At 34.2% G+C, this 14,637-nt stretch overlaps 1 protein-coding gene across 1 annotated transcript in view; it reads right to left on the bottom strand.

The window, feature by feature from the left end:
* CFAP47 (cilia and flagella associated protein 47) overlaps positions 1 to 14,637 on the bottom strand; it is a 307,856-nt gene that overhangs the window by 53,776 nt on the left and 239,443 nt on the right. The window contains exon 57 of the mRNA XM_053578992.1: positions 9,101 to 9,199. Coding sequence (XP_053434967.1) covers positions 9,101 to 9,199 — 99 coding nt within the window. The remainder of the gene's footprint in view (positions 1 to 9,100; positions 9,200 to 14,637) is intronic.

Genomic DNA, 14,637 nt, shown 5'->3' with positions numbered 1-14,637 from the left:
CATCCTTAATTATCAGAGAAATGCAAATCAAAACTACTTTGAGATATCACCTAACCCTAGTAAGAGTAGCCCACATAACAAAATCCCAAAACCAGAGATGTTGCCGTGGATGTGGAGAAAAGGGTACACTTCTACACTGCTGGTGGGAATGCACACTAATACCTTCCTTCTGGAAAGATGTTTGGAGAATACTTAGAGACCTAAAAATAGACCTGCCATTCGATCCTATAATTCCTTTACTAGGTTTATACCCAGAAGACCAAAAATCACAATATAACAAAGACATGTGTGCCAGAATGTTTATTGCCGCCCAATTCATAATTGCTAAGTCATGGAAGAAGCCCAAGTGCCCATCGACCCATGAATGGACTAGCAAATTGTGGTACATGTATACCATGGAATATTATGGAGCCTTAAAGAAAGATGGAGACTTTACCTCTTTCATGTTTATATGGATGGAGCTGGAACATACTCTTCTTAGCAAAGTATCTCAGGAATGGAAGAAAAAGTATCCAATGTCCTCATCCCTACTATGAAGCTAAATTGTGGTTTTCACATGAAGGCTATAACCCAACTATAGCACAAGACTATGGGGAAAGGGCCAAGGAAGGGGAAGGGAGGGCGGAGGTTAGAGTGGAGGGAGGGTAATGGATGGGCCCACACTTACGGTGCATCTTGGAATGGGTACAGGCGAAACTTACTAAAGGCAGAATACAAATGTCTATATACAATAACTAGGAAATTACTATGAAGGCTGCGTTGAACAGTTTGATGGGAATGTTTAAGATTGTATATGAAACCAGCACATTGTACCCCTTGATTGCACTAATGTACACAGCTATGATTTAACAATAAAAAGAAAAATTAAAAAAAGAAATAGTTGATCACCTTCCTATGTTAACCAACTCCTTAAGTTGACCTCATTTTAATAGACAGGACCTGTACCACATGTATGTATTAATACAGTAGGCCTAGGTCTTTATGATGACCACCTCCATATGTTAACCAGTCTGTTACAGTTACTTGGGGAGTCAACATACAGAGGTTCTACTGTAATTTAGTATAGAGTATGAAGACAGGCAATATTAAGGTTGAATGGAAAGAAAGGACAGTCCTACTTTCCCCCAATTACCTTCATGGTATAAGTTTCTTACTATGTTGGTTTCGATCGAAAAAAATACCAGATTGCAATTCCAGGGTAAATATTATATTCATTTAAAATATTTCATCACTCAAAAACCTTTATTTATGTTAAAGTAAAAAATTCTAGAAATAACAAAGCATGTTGGATTAAAAAACGTTAAAATCAATATGAATTCATCAAATGTAATCTGAAATCAATATAATATGTCAAAAATTCCATTACACCTGAACTGAAATGATCTTTTCTTTCTTTTAGCTGACATGCATATACATGTTTATATATAGACATAAATACATATGTGTGTACCTAAAAGTAAGATAAAATGGATGTAAGTTGTCATATCTCCACAAATAGGAAATAAGTACACAAATGAAAATCAAACACATAAAACCTTAAATACAGAATGTAATGGAAAAGTAATGGAAGAGGGCTATGCTTACCATATATTACAGGCCATTATTAAGTCTCTCTGATTAAAACAGTGTAGTTTTGGCTCTTAAAGACAGACAAGAGGAATAGTAGAGATTGCAAGGACCAAGCTAACTCCGTTTTGTTAAAACTAACTCCATTTTGTCTCACAGCCTTCACTGACCCCACTTTGCCCCGCAGCCTTCAATTTGCAGCTGCAGCTGCATACCAAAGGTGATAGGCAACCTGTTTGCATACCAAAGGTGATAAGCAACCTGCTTCCTCCTCCACCCCCGCCTCCAGTGTGTCTGCCCCGAGCAATAACGACCCCAACAGTAGTAAATCTTTACTCTTAGCAATCAGCCCAACTCAAACATTGTGTAGGTCTCTAAGCCCCATCCCTTCTCCCCTTTTGTTTTCTTTATCCTCAAAACTGCTCTTCCCTCGGCAGAGGGGGCTTTTCTCTGCCCTCCTGCTGGGGCACGAACGAAAAGCCCAGATTCGAATCTGTGAATAAAACGCCTCTTGCTTTTGCATTGGACTTGGTTTTCGGGTGATTTATGAGGGGTACCCCGTGATCTAGGCACGACAAGATAATCCAGAAAGAGCCCAAATATCAATGGCAGAGGAATCTATGATAATGTTGGCATATCAAATTAGTGGTGGTAAGATGATCTTTAAGATAAATCTTAATGAAATAGATATCCATTGGGATAAATAGAAGGAGAAAAATACTATGTTCATGGATTGCTCTCAAAGACTCAAAGTTTCTAAGATGCCAGTTGTCCCCAGATCAATACATATTTTCAAGGCAATTCAAATAAAAATCTTAGCAGTTGTGTATGTTTGGAAATTGACTACCTGATCCTAAATTCTTCTGTAAAGTGCAAAGGATCTAGAATGATTTCAAAAGTCTTGATCAAGAGAAAAAAAAATTTATGTTACCAAATATTAAGACTTACTATATACCTATAGTAGAAAAGACAGCACAGCGTTTTTGTAAAAATAGATAGACAGAAGATTGTATGTGAATATAGTCCAGAAACCGGTTCATAATATATACTGGTAACTAATTGGCAAAAAGGTATCACAATTCAATCAAGGAAAGTTTGTTTTTTTCCATAAATGATGCTAGGAAAATTTGTTATATTTGATGAACGAATTGAACTTTGACTCCTAAAATTATAATTTTAGAATTATATTACTTTATAATTACTTAGATATGTATCAGGAAAAAATAACAAGTGTCTAGATAAAAGAAGAATATATCCTATGACTCTGTGCCCCAAGCTACTGAGATTATTGTTTATAGTATATTGTATCAAGGTTTCAAGTGAAGACAGTCACTTGACCAAGACTTTCTTGAGGGCAGACTGCATTCAAAGATGGATTGATGAAGGAGGTGGGGGAAGGGTATATAAAAGCTTTGTTTCTTCATTCCAGGTTGGGGCAAATCTGAAGCTTTACTGCTCACTATCATGTAAACTGACACCTTTTGTGTTCACCTCTCTCTGCTAATACTACTTTGTTTTCTTGCCTGAATGGTGTTGATCCTGAGAGCCCTTCCTAATAAACTTTCTACCTATTAACCTCCTTCTCAGAGTCTACTTCCCAGAAAAGTGGATCTGCACCAGTGATATTTAAGATAGTTTTAAGTGAAACTTGGACAGATATTTTTAAAAATTATTCGGGAGGCACCTGCTCAAAGGAGTAGGGCGCCGGCCCATATACAGGAGGTGGTGGGTTCAAACCCAGCCCTGGCCAAAAACTGCATAAAAATAAATAAATAAATAAATAAATAAATAAATAAATAAATAAATAAAATAAAAATTTATTCTATTCAATTTTTATTGATGTTTTAGAGATGTCTTATAATTATAGTAGTATTGTATAATGGGGAAGAGTACAAGCCCTAAATTCAAGCCCAAGTTCTAGCATGCACTGCCTGTGTGATCTTGCATGTAATTCCGACATTTAATTATGTTCATTTCTAACAGAGATATTAATAGAATATATCTCATAACGTTTCTATGAGAACTAAATCAATTAATATTTGGAAAGTGCTCAAAATAGTTCCTGGCACAGAGTACATTGTTATTGCTCATGGCAAGTGACACTGTGTTACAATAAAATGCTATTAAGCAAATAATTATACAGATGATAGAAAGGTAAGCCCCAAACTGTGAAGGTAGTATAAAATGAACTGAAATTTGAAGAGCCTTTTTTGATAGAAATATTGAAGAGTAGAATATATAAATGATTAAGAATATCAAAAGGAACACAAAGGTTGGATAATTTTAAATATATAGATATAGATGTGACTATAGATATATAAATAGATATCTACTCTTCCATAAGAAATCCTTTTTTAGAAAACTGGTATTCACTAAGCTACCAAAACTACTTAATCAATGAGTAATTTAGTTCCTATAAAATTAAAACTACTTGTTTCATAATTGCTTCACTTGGAAAAAATGGATTTCGTGGGTAAAATAACTTTTCTTAATTTTTATTTCAGAACTACTTTCAATGACATATAATGGCAATGCACTAGATTTTGCTTCTTAAAAAACTGAAGAGAAAAGTAGGAAATGATCATTGAGTTAACCTATTTTCATCTATACAAATAATGCTAATAATAACCTGTATTTGAATATAATTTTAATGTTTAGAAATATTTTCATATACACAAATTTATTTTTCTCCCAAATTCGCCTACTGGATAAAACTTATTTCTTTTTTTTGTATGTCCAAAATGAGTTTAGGAGAGCATAGCCCAAGCTAACACAGCTTATCCATGTTACAATCAAAACCAGAATACAGATTCTCTGACTACAAATCTAGTACTCAATCCCCACACTTTGGTTTTATTCCTAAGGTTCTAGGTCTAATTTTACATTTATGTGTAGATTTGTGAAGTAGCACCTTATTCTCTAATTAAGAGAATATAATGTTAACCTTCCCCTTCTTTTTAAGTGTTATAGTCAGAAGACCTAGGAATATGTTACAGCTAAAATATTTTTTTCTCAAAAGTTTAATATAGATTTTGCCTCAGTGACATTTGATTGCTTCTTATTAAAAGTGAAACAAAATCACTGCAAGTCTATTATAAATTTACCAGCTTGGCAGAACAATGTCCTCTGAGATCACAATTCACCTATACTCCTGTCTCATTTTTGGTTATTCAGCCTAATTAAATCTGTAGATAAGATTAAGTTTCAAAGTGAAGACATGGCAGGTTAAGATTCTTCACTGACAGGAGGATCCTTTTTCCCCCCCTTCCTGTCTAGTTCTTGCCACCAGTTTCAAAGATAACAAAAGGAACAGTGAACTTGCTAAAAACAAAATGAAGTACTTAGCTTAGTACGAAAACTCATTCTAGGGAATAAAATTTCTAGAAAAATATATTTCCTTATATATTTCCAATGGGAAAAAATGGTATCAATGGCTAGAGGTCTAGTCTAGGTCAATATCTAAATATATATACACATATATATATAATTTTATTAAAGAACTTCATAAGTGTGTAAAACAAAATTCTGAAAGAAAGTAACATGAAGAAAGTTTATAGAAATAATTTTTCTCCTTGTCTTTTTGTCATACGTAGACTAAAATTTTGGTAAAGTTGAAACTGAGATGGTAAACAGAATGGCTGCTACCATGGAATAAAGCAGTATTAGTCTGACTTCAGGAACATATACTAGTCTAGTCAGCTGTCACTGGTTCTTCCCTTAATACCCAGAATTTAACTGAAATGAATGAAATACATTGTCACATCATATGGTGAATTAGAGGGTACAAATTTAGGAGCTCCATAACGAATCAGTTCATTAGAGAGTAATATTTACAAAGGTGTATTTCATGGCCTGATACATATTTAAAATATATATACTTTCCTCTATGTGTACATACACTGCCTTAGAGGAAAGAAAAACCTTGGGAAATCCTGATGTAAAGTAACATTTTTTAACCCAGTAGTTTCCAAATTCATTTCAGCATAGAACTAAAGTTGTTTTTTTGTTTGTTTGTTTGTTTGGCTTTATTTTGTTTGTTTATTTTTTACAACACACTTAGGTTAAAATTAATACACTGGTCAAGGACAAGGTAATCTTTTCAGTTCTCAAATATTCACCAAGCAATTGTTCTATGTTAATGTAGGAAGACTTAGATTTAAGGGTGCAAATGATTTTTATGGTATGTGATATTATCCCTAGAGATAATTTTTACAATATGGCCAATGGTACACCAGTGTCTCTAAAAATGCCAATAGCAATATAAGAAGCAAAGCTCCCATTTCTGTTGCACTATTAATGTCTATGTTCCCCAAATCAGGAGGAGAACCCCCTAGGACTAAGTTATAGCATGTAAGAATATCACAGCAAACAACAAGTTTCTGGGAAATAAGTAAGTCCCTTTGCAGATTTTATTGTATGTAGCAGCAGGGAGAACATTTTATTTTATTTATTTATTTATTTATTTTATTTTATTTATTTTTTTTGAGACAGAGCCTAAAGCTGTCGCCTTGGGTAGAGTGCCCTGGCATCACATCTCACAGTAACCTCCAACTCCTGGGCTCAAGCGATTCTCCTGCCTCCACCTCCCAAGTAGCTGGGGATACAGGCGCCCACCACAACACCTTGCTATTTTTTGGTTGTAGTTGTCATTGTTGTTTGGCAGGCCCGGGCTGTATTCAAACCCGCCAGCTCTGGTATATGTGGCTGGCACCTTAGCCGTTTGAGCTACAGGTGCCGAGCCAGGGGAGCACATTTTAAACTGTCATATCCACTGCACAGGCAGGGCATGCACTGTTTATCTTAAAAAACAAGCCACAGCAGGGCGGCACCTGTGGCTCAGTCGGTAAGGCGCCGGCCCCATATACCGAGGGTGACGGGTTCAAACCCGGCCCCGCCGAACTGCAAAAAAAAATAGCCGAGTGTTGTGGCGGGCACCTGTAGTCCCAGCTACTCGGGAGGCTGAGGCAAGAGAATCACTTAAGCCCAGGAATTGGAGGTTGCTGTGAGCTGTGTGACGCCACGGCACTCTACTGAGGGCCATAAAGTGAGACTCTGTCTCTACAAAAAAAAACGAAAAAACAAAAAAAAAAAAAAAAAAAAAAACAAGCCACAGCAGAAACTAGATAAAGCAATAAGGAATCCAGAAAAAAAAAAAAAACTGGCTTAAATTTGAAAACCATTTGAAGATGATAAGAACAATATAAATTATAATTAATAAAATGCATTTAATTTCTGTTTTTCAAGCTAAAATACTTAAAACTGGGATACAGATGTTGCTCTCTATGTTGCATAAAAGGTGCATTATGTATAATTACTGTATTATTTACAATAAAAGTACTGCTACTGGGAGCTTTATATTTTATCATGTAAATATGGACTTCATTGAAATTTATAAATACTGTTTCAAAATATTAAGGAAATGAATGGTAATTAAAGTTTAAACATTATAAAGATGTAGTTCTCCACAAATTTGTCTATATGTTTGATGTAATTGCAAGAAAATTATTTTGGGACTATTATTGAAACTTGATAAAAAGTTATTATAATTTTTTCTAGGAGGATAACTGTATAAGAAGAAATAAATGCTTTCCAGACATTGGAGAGAAAGAAATAGATTAAGAAAACAAAAGTGTGCGAATTAAACTCAATGGTACTGGCACAAGATCTGAAATGCAGATGCATGGAACAGAATATATAGATCTAAATATTGAATAAATCATATTGCAAAACGAAATAGCAACAGAATGATTATTATTATTCAACAAAAGATGAAAAAGTGGATAAATAAATGCAAGGGAAATCAAATTAGATTATCATTATATAACAAAAAAGCAAAATATAAATGAGTTAAAGAAGTAAATGAAAATCTTGGCTAACTACCTATGACTTCCTCCTCATTAAAAAAAAAAAAAAAAAAACAGAAGAAAAGAGATACAGATGAAGTTTCAATTGATTTCACAGTGTGGAAAGACATTGAAAGTGTAGAATTAACAGAAAATAATTTAAATGGCTCATGTATTTAATGGATAAGTAAAATTAAATGTAAGAAGTCAAATATAAAATTATTCGGCATTAAGGCAGTTTTTACTTTTTTGCTATCATAAACAATGCAATATCAAATATATTTGTGCACACAATAACAATATAGTGATTATTTCTATAAGAGATCTCATGAAAATTGGTGTTACTGGGTCAAAAGGATGATAATTTTGAAGTTTCTATGTACGTTACACAAATTACTTCCTAGAAACTATGAAGTAATTTATATTCCCAATTTTACGAAAGGAACATTAGCATTGGTGGTTTCATTTAAACAAACGAAACAAACAATAACACCCGCAATTAAAGAATGATAAAGAAAATTTAGAAGGACATTGTTTAAATCAACATCTTTTTAACTATTCATTATACCAAACATATTTTAAACAATTCTTTGACCATCTTTACTTCCTCTTTAATGAACTATTGTTCATATTGCTTTTAGTGGATTACAAAGAAGCAGAAAGCAAAGATTTTGAAGTGAGACACAAGAAGGTTCAGTTCTGTCATTTAGCAACTGATTTTTCTGACTTGCACTCTTTCTTAATTGAATAAGAACAACAAAATCTACGCCATGGAGGCATTGTATTAAATGACATGAATTAGTGAGATTTAGGATGCTAAATGATTACAGTAAATATGAAAGAAAGTCATTAACTCATTTTTATTGAGGTATCAGTAGTGGTTACTGATTTCAATTAGTGTTTTTGTATTAATTATATTAAGATAATTTGCATTTTATCACATTTACCATGACAAGTATATTTTTTTTTTTTGTAATTTAGGAAGATTATTTATTTATTTGTTTATTTGCAGTTTTTGGCTGGGGCTGGGATTGAACCCGCAACCTCCAGCATATGGGGCCGGCTCCCTACTCCTTTGAGCCACAGGTGCCGCCCGGAAGATTATTATTTTTTAAGCAAATTCATAAAGTTTGAGCTTTAGATTTTCAAGCAACTTTATTATTCCTTAGACTTTTTCCTATTCATCAATATATTCATCAATATGCTGGTAGGATGGTTAACATATAGAAGAAAAAGATACAACACCCTGCAATAAATCTGCAAGGTATCAGTAGCTTCACCAAGCTGCATTTAGTTTTTGTAAGTAATCAGTAGATTTAACATATTAGTTATTTATAATTTTCTGAAATCTTCCTTGACTCACACAACTATGTATTAAATGGTATGATATGCAACCATTCAACATTTCACAGGTAAAATATTTGGCAAGTTTTACTTTTGTGTTATGGAATAAAAAGCAATACAAATGTAAGGAATACATACATACATACATATATATATATTCACATATATATGTAAAGTTTTAATAGCCATGTTTTTCTGTCAACTTACTAAAATTTGTTGCAAAAATTTTTAAATTATATTTTAACTTGTATTAAATATTTATTAGGATGACAGACATATACTTCATCATCTCTGAAATGCAACAGCATATAGAACAACAGAATATAAGATAGAATTCCTTCCTGTACCTTGTATTTGATTCATAGCACTCAATCGGAAGGCAGATGTTTCGTCCATAAAACTATCCCAGCAATCGTCAATAACAAGATGTCTGGGACGCTGTTGACCTAATTAAAAAGTAAAATGTATTCAGTGTCACATTGACTAAGATTAACAGCAGTGGAGATGGAAATAGAATCAAAATTATCTTCTAATGGCAAACATCTAAGGTGAATACATTTCAAAGTGTATTTTTTTTTTCAAAGTGTATTTTAAAATGAGATTTAAGTAGCATTTTTTGAAGGATATATCCAACATTAAAAATAATTTCAACAATTAATAGCATTAATAATTAATAATGATTAATAACATTAATGGTATTTTATATTAGAAATTATAAAATCAACACGCAAATTCTTGAAATGTTAATTTAAACTACTTAAATAACAGATACTATTGAGAGCCTGTTTGAGCTGAGCCTATAGTCTAAAAACGGATTATAGTACTTAATACAATTGGCCGTCCATATTCCTGGGTTCCACATCTGTGGGTTGAACCAATGCAGGATTAAAAATATTCAAAAAGGGGCGGCGCCTGTGGCTCAGTGAGTAGGGTGCCGGCCCCATATGCCGAGGGTGGCGGGTTCAGACCCAGCCCCGGCCAAACTGCAACAGAAAAATAGCCGGGCGTTGTGGCGGGCGCCTGTAGTCCCAGCTGCTCGGGAGGCTGAGGCAAGAGAATCGCGTAAGCCCAAGAGTTAGAGGTTGCTGTGAGCCGTGTGATGCCACGGCACTCTACCGAGGGCGGTACAGTGAGACTCTGTCTCTACAAAAAAAAAAAAAAAAAAAAAATTCAAAAAGAAGAATGATGTTTTTGTCTGTACTAAACATGTATAGACATTTTCTTATGATTATTCCCTAAATAATACAAAATAACAACTATTTATATAACATGTACACTGTATGAGGCATTATACAGGAGGATGTTGCAAAAAGTCATATGCAAATACTACATCATTTTGTATGAGGTACTTGAGCATCTGTGAATTTTGGTATTCATGGCTGGTCCTGGAACTGATACTGAAAGGCAACTGTATATACATATGAATGAATATACAGCATTTATGCAATGTTAACAATAAGTTTAAACAAATTGAGTATAAACATATATTATTCTTTATAAAAACAGATAAGTTCTGTTGACATTAGATATGAGTTGATAGTGCTACATGCTTATATTTTACAAGCAAACACACACACTTTAAAGAGAATGCTGAAAAATATTTACTAGTAGAAGTGTGTGATAAAAAGAAAAGAAATTTTGGGTGGTGCCTGTGGCTTAAAGGAGTAGGGTGCTGGCCCCATATACTGGAGGTGGCAGGTTCAAACCTGGCCCCGGCGAAAAACTGCAAAAAAAAAAAAAAAAAAGAAAGAAAAGAAATGTTTTGAGACCACATGTAAATAGTGTTTCTAAAGCCTTCTGACAACCTGCATGGGAATAGCTTGTGATGCTAGAGCCTAACCCCGGGTCTAGTGAATCAGAATAACTGAGTATAAAGCTGGAAATCTCAATTTTGATAAGATACCAATTACTACTTTCTGAGCTTTGGGAGTTACTAATCAGTAATCAGGTAAAAAAAATCCAAATATTAAGATACACAAATGGTATCTAAAAAGAAAATAATTGTAAGGAAGTAGAGTCTCAAGTCATTCCTTAAGTGGTTATGATTATTTTACATCTATTTTTTCTCAGTTAAAAAAGGTTAACTAGGGCGGCGCCTGTGGCTCAAGGAGTAGGGTGCCGGTCCCATATGCCGGAGGTGGCGGGTTCAAACCCAGCCCCGGCCAAAAAAAAAAAAAAAAAAAAAAAAGGTTAACTATTTATTATGAGCAAAATAAACTGTGACAAATAATCTACTTAAACTAAGGGATAAACAGATTATAAACATATCTGATATCCCAACTTCCCTGTGCCAAAATCTCAAGTTTCCCAATACTATTCATTTATTAACTCAAATGTTTAAAAAGTTGAATGTCTGAGTTTGGGAACGATTTTGAGGTAGTAGGAGCTTTTTTACAATGATTTATCTCTTATCTTATGTATGAAGTCATGCTCACACTGATTGGCAATTTGCAATGATTACTACATATTTAACACAAATATTTACTCGAGTCTGGATATGCTTTAAATAAAATTCAGAGAGTTCCAGGGACAAGATTTTCATAAACTAATTGTACCACGTGAAATGAAATGCATTTGATATTTCCTCTCCACATCCCATGTGATTAACTTATCATAATTATGTGTGTTTTAGTACTTTACTGTTGGGGAATACCATGGTCATAATTAATCCAAAATCAACAAGAACTCATCACTGTACTTTGCGTATATTGATCAATGCTGAAAATGGAAGTTGATATCTGTAAAACTAATATATTATGTTAATTGTATGCAAATTCTTATTCAGTATTATTTTGTTTTACTATTGAATAAACGAATGATGTCTGAAATAGAATTCAATTTTATTTAAGCATTTGAATCATATCACTAATATTGCACTTAAATTTAGGTTAAATTAAAAGATTGAATCTTTTCCAGCTACAACTATTTTAGTAAAAAAGTAATCAAAACAGCTACTTTGTATCTATTAATAACTGCTTCATTTATTTGTGCAACTTTTAGGTATAAAATCCATACGGATATTTCACAAGTAGAATATCATACAAAATGATAATGTATATATGCATGTGTGTGTATGTTTGTACACATATACATAATTTTTTCTCCAAATGGGAAATAATTTTGGAATGTGCATACAAAGTTATTCAGCACAAAATAGATGCTCAATAAATAGTCAGTGAATGAATATTTAGCTCCTGCCTTATCAACATGTGTGCCAAAATAGAAATACCATTTTAGAAAGGAATAAAGCTATCAATTACAGTAACCTCTGTCATTAACAAGCACATCAAGCAGAAAGTTTGGAATATGATCATATGAGCAAGGGCACCAACATTTGATGGATGGAGATGTGTTCTTAAAATTTGCAATACATGTATATCAAGCCTTTAACTCCTAATGTTTCAATTTAGGTCCTTGTTTTCCATTCATGGCTACTCTCCCTTTCTCCACCTTTATTACCAAATGAGCAGGATGTAAACTTGAGAGATGGGATCTCAGGCAGGGGTCATAGTCACCTAACGATCAGAAAGAATTCTGAGAATTGAGTCCAGGGACACAGTTACTGAACAAGAGTATAAATCTAGAACAAACAAGGCCAAGACTATAAACCCAATCATGTGTGGATCAGGCACAGTCAGCTTGTGATGGTAGAGTGAAAAAGAGGAAAAAGAGACCAGAAAAACTGAGAAAATGTGAAAAAAGTGGCAGTAAGGGCATTTCCAAGGGACCTTAGACAGAATGGAAGGAGGTTTGTTTCCCTGAAATCCAAGAGAAGGAAGCAAAGACTGTGGCAAGTACCATACTTGGTCTTACCACTGAGCTTTAAAAGTACTACTGGTGAGCAGAACCCTAAATAAGACAGTTGGACATGATGTGTTCAAGACACTTTTCCACCATTTACTCATTGTGTGGCTTTGAAGAATTCCTGAATCTGAGGTTCTGTATCTGAAGTGCACAAATACGGACCCTCAAGAGTTGTTTTAAAGATTGGGTACAGTCATGTTTAAAGACCTCAAGTGTGGTACATAGTGTGATGGTAACTATTTGAAAGCTTTTCTACATCCTGATCCTTGTGGGATTCATTAATGGTTTGCTCTGGAGATATCTTTATTATCCTCGGGTGTTTAGGTCATATCCTTTCTAGCCACCCTATCTTGTTCACCTTTGAAAACTGGCATGGATTAAGATATGTATGGACTCCTGAAACATGATATTTACACCTTGCCTTGCATGATGTTCAACTGAAAGCTCTTTCAAAATTTTCCTTTGTCTCTGTTGTTGTTATAGTTTGCATGTGTCCTTGTCTGGAGAATTCTAACACAGAGGATAAGACAGAAGTCCAAGAAAAATTGAGAGAGCTAGTATAATACTACAAGATTACAATACTACAAGCCTACTGGGGTAGGCTATTTGTGCAGCTATCAAAGCCCTGGAAATATGCCTTTTTGGCATATATGTGCACTGCATTCCCTTCTCCTCCTCTCCCCTTCCCACCTCTTCCCTAGCCTCCCCACCTCTCCCATGCAATTTCATCCTTTTCTTTTCTTCTCTTTCTTTCATAGATATATAAAATACACTGTCTATACATATAGTTCAAAATTCACTATTTTTCCCTGAGAGCAGCATTTTTAGAATTTCAAACTCATTATCAAACTTCGGGATGTCCCAATTCTCCAATGTCTTTTCTCCTGTTGATACCTTGGCTATTAGTAGTTTTATCACCTCTCTCCTTTGGTATTTAAAGGATCCTTGACAACTTATTTGTATCCTGTATTATCTCTAAGTTTAGAGATTTTACTATTTTATTTGTGGTCCAGTCATTCAGCAGACAGCATTGAAGGCTGGTTGTGTATTATTTGCTATATGAGTGACTAATACATAAACCCTGACCACAAAGATCTCACAAATGTGGTCAGGACAAATATTAGTTACAATTAAGTATGAAAAATATTTAAATAAATCTGTGTGCAAGTTCCAGTGATATTCACCTCAAGAAGAAGCCAGGCTTGGCAAGTGCACAAAAGAGAGAGAGAGAGATAGATATAGAGAGAGAGAGATTCCCCAAGGCTGTGAAATCACTTATACCAGAAACTAAACACTTGCCGATGGGAGTCTTGCTATTAATTTCCCTATGGGGAGTCTTTGAATTCTGTAGCATTTCCAGAAATTTATTAATTTAGTACCTCCTTTTGTAATGAGTATATTTTGCATACGTGTTAGATATTTTTAGTCTTCTCATCAGTCATATATCCCTGTAGACTTTTAACAATTCAGGGCAAATTGTGAGACTTAGTCACCAAGGAATATGAGCCCAAGTAGATATATAGATAATATCCAGAAAAAGAACCCAGAAAAGGGAGAAGAGGCCTATGGATCTTTTCCACAGAGGATAAGAAAACAGAGAAAGAGAGATATTAGAGCTGCCTGATTTTCCTTTGCCCCCACCTCCTCTAGCTGAAGAAATGGCAGAAACTTAGAGCCTGAACATTTATCCCAGAGAGAGAGTTTACTTAAGAGATTGCTTTGCATTGCAGAAGATGACATACTTCCATAGTCAAGCTTACTGTTTTTCCCTGTCACATAGCAGAAAGAATTTTAGACCAATTTTAGAAATTTAAGAAGCCCCCCAAAATTATTTCACAAATTATTGTCAAAGTCAAATTCTTGATCTAAATGTATTTTTATCACTCTCATATTTTTTGAAGTCATTTGGTTGCACCTACACTGCAAATCCCATTCCCTGGAATGATCCATTGATATGCCTCGTGTGCTCTCACACCAGAAATTCTGAGCCCTACCATTGGTACAAACTTCACAAACATGTAGTTTTTGGTGCTTTTTGAAATTTATGGTTTCCAATTCCAGCCAAACAAAGCACCTTTTA

Source organism: Nycticebus coucang, chromosome X, assembly GCF_027406575.1.
Source record: "Nycticebus coucang isolate mNycCou1 chromosome X, mNycCou1.pri, whole genome shotgun sequence".
Classification (NCBI taxonomy): Eukaryota; Metazoa; Chordata; class Mammalia; order Primates; family Lorisidae; genus Nycticebus; species Nycticebus coucang.
The sequence above is the reverse complement of the archived record's forward strand: the minus strand, read 5'-3'. Positions and strand labels throughout refer to the sequence as shown.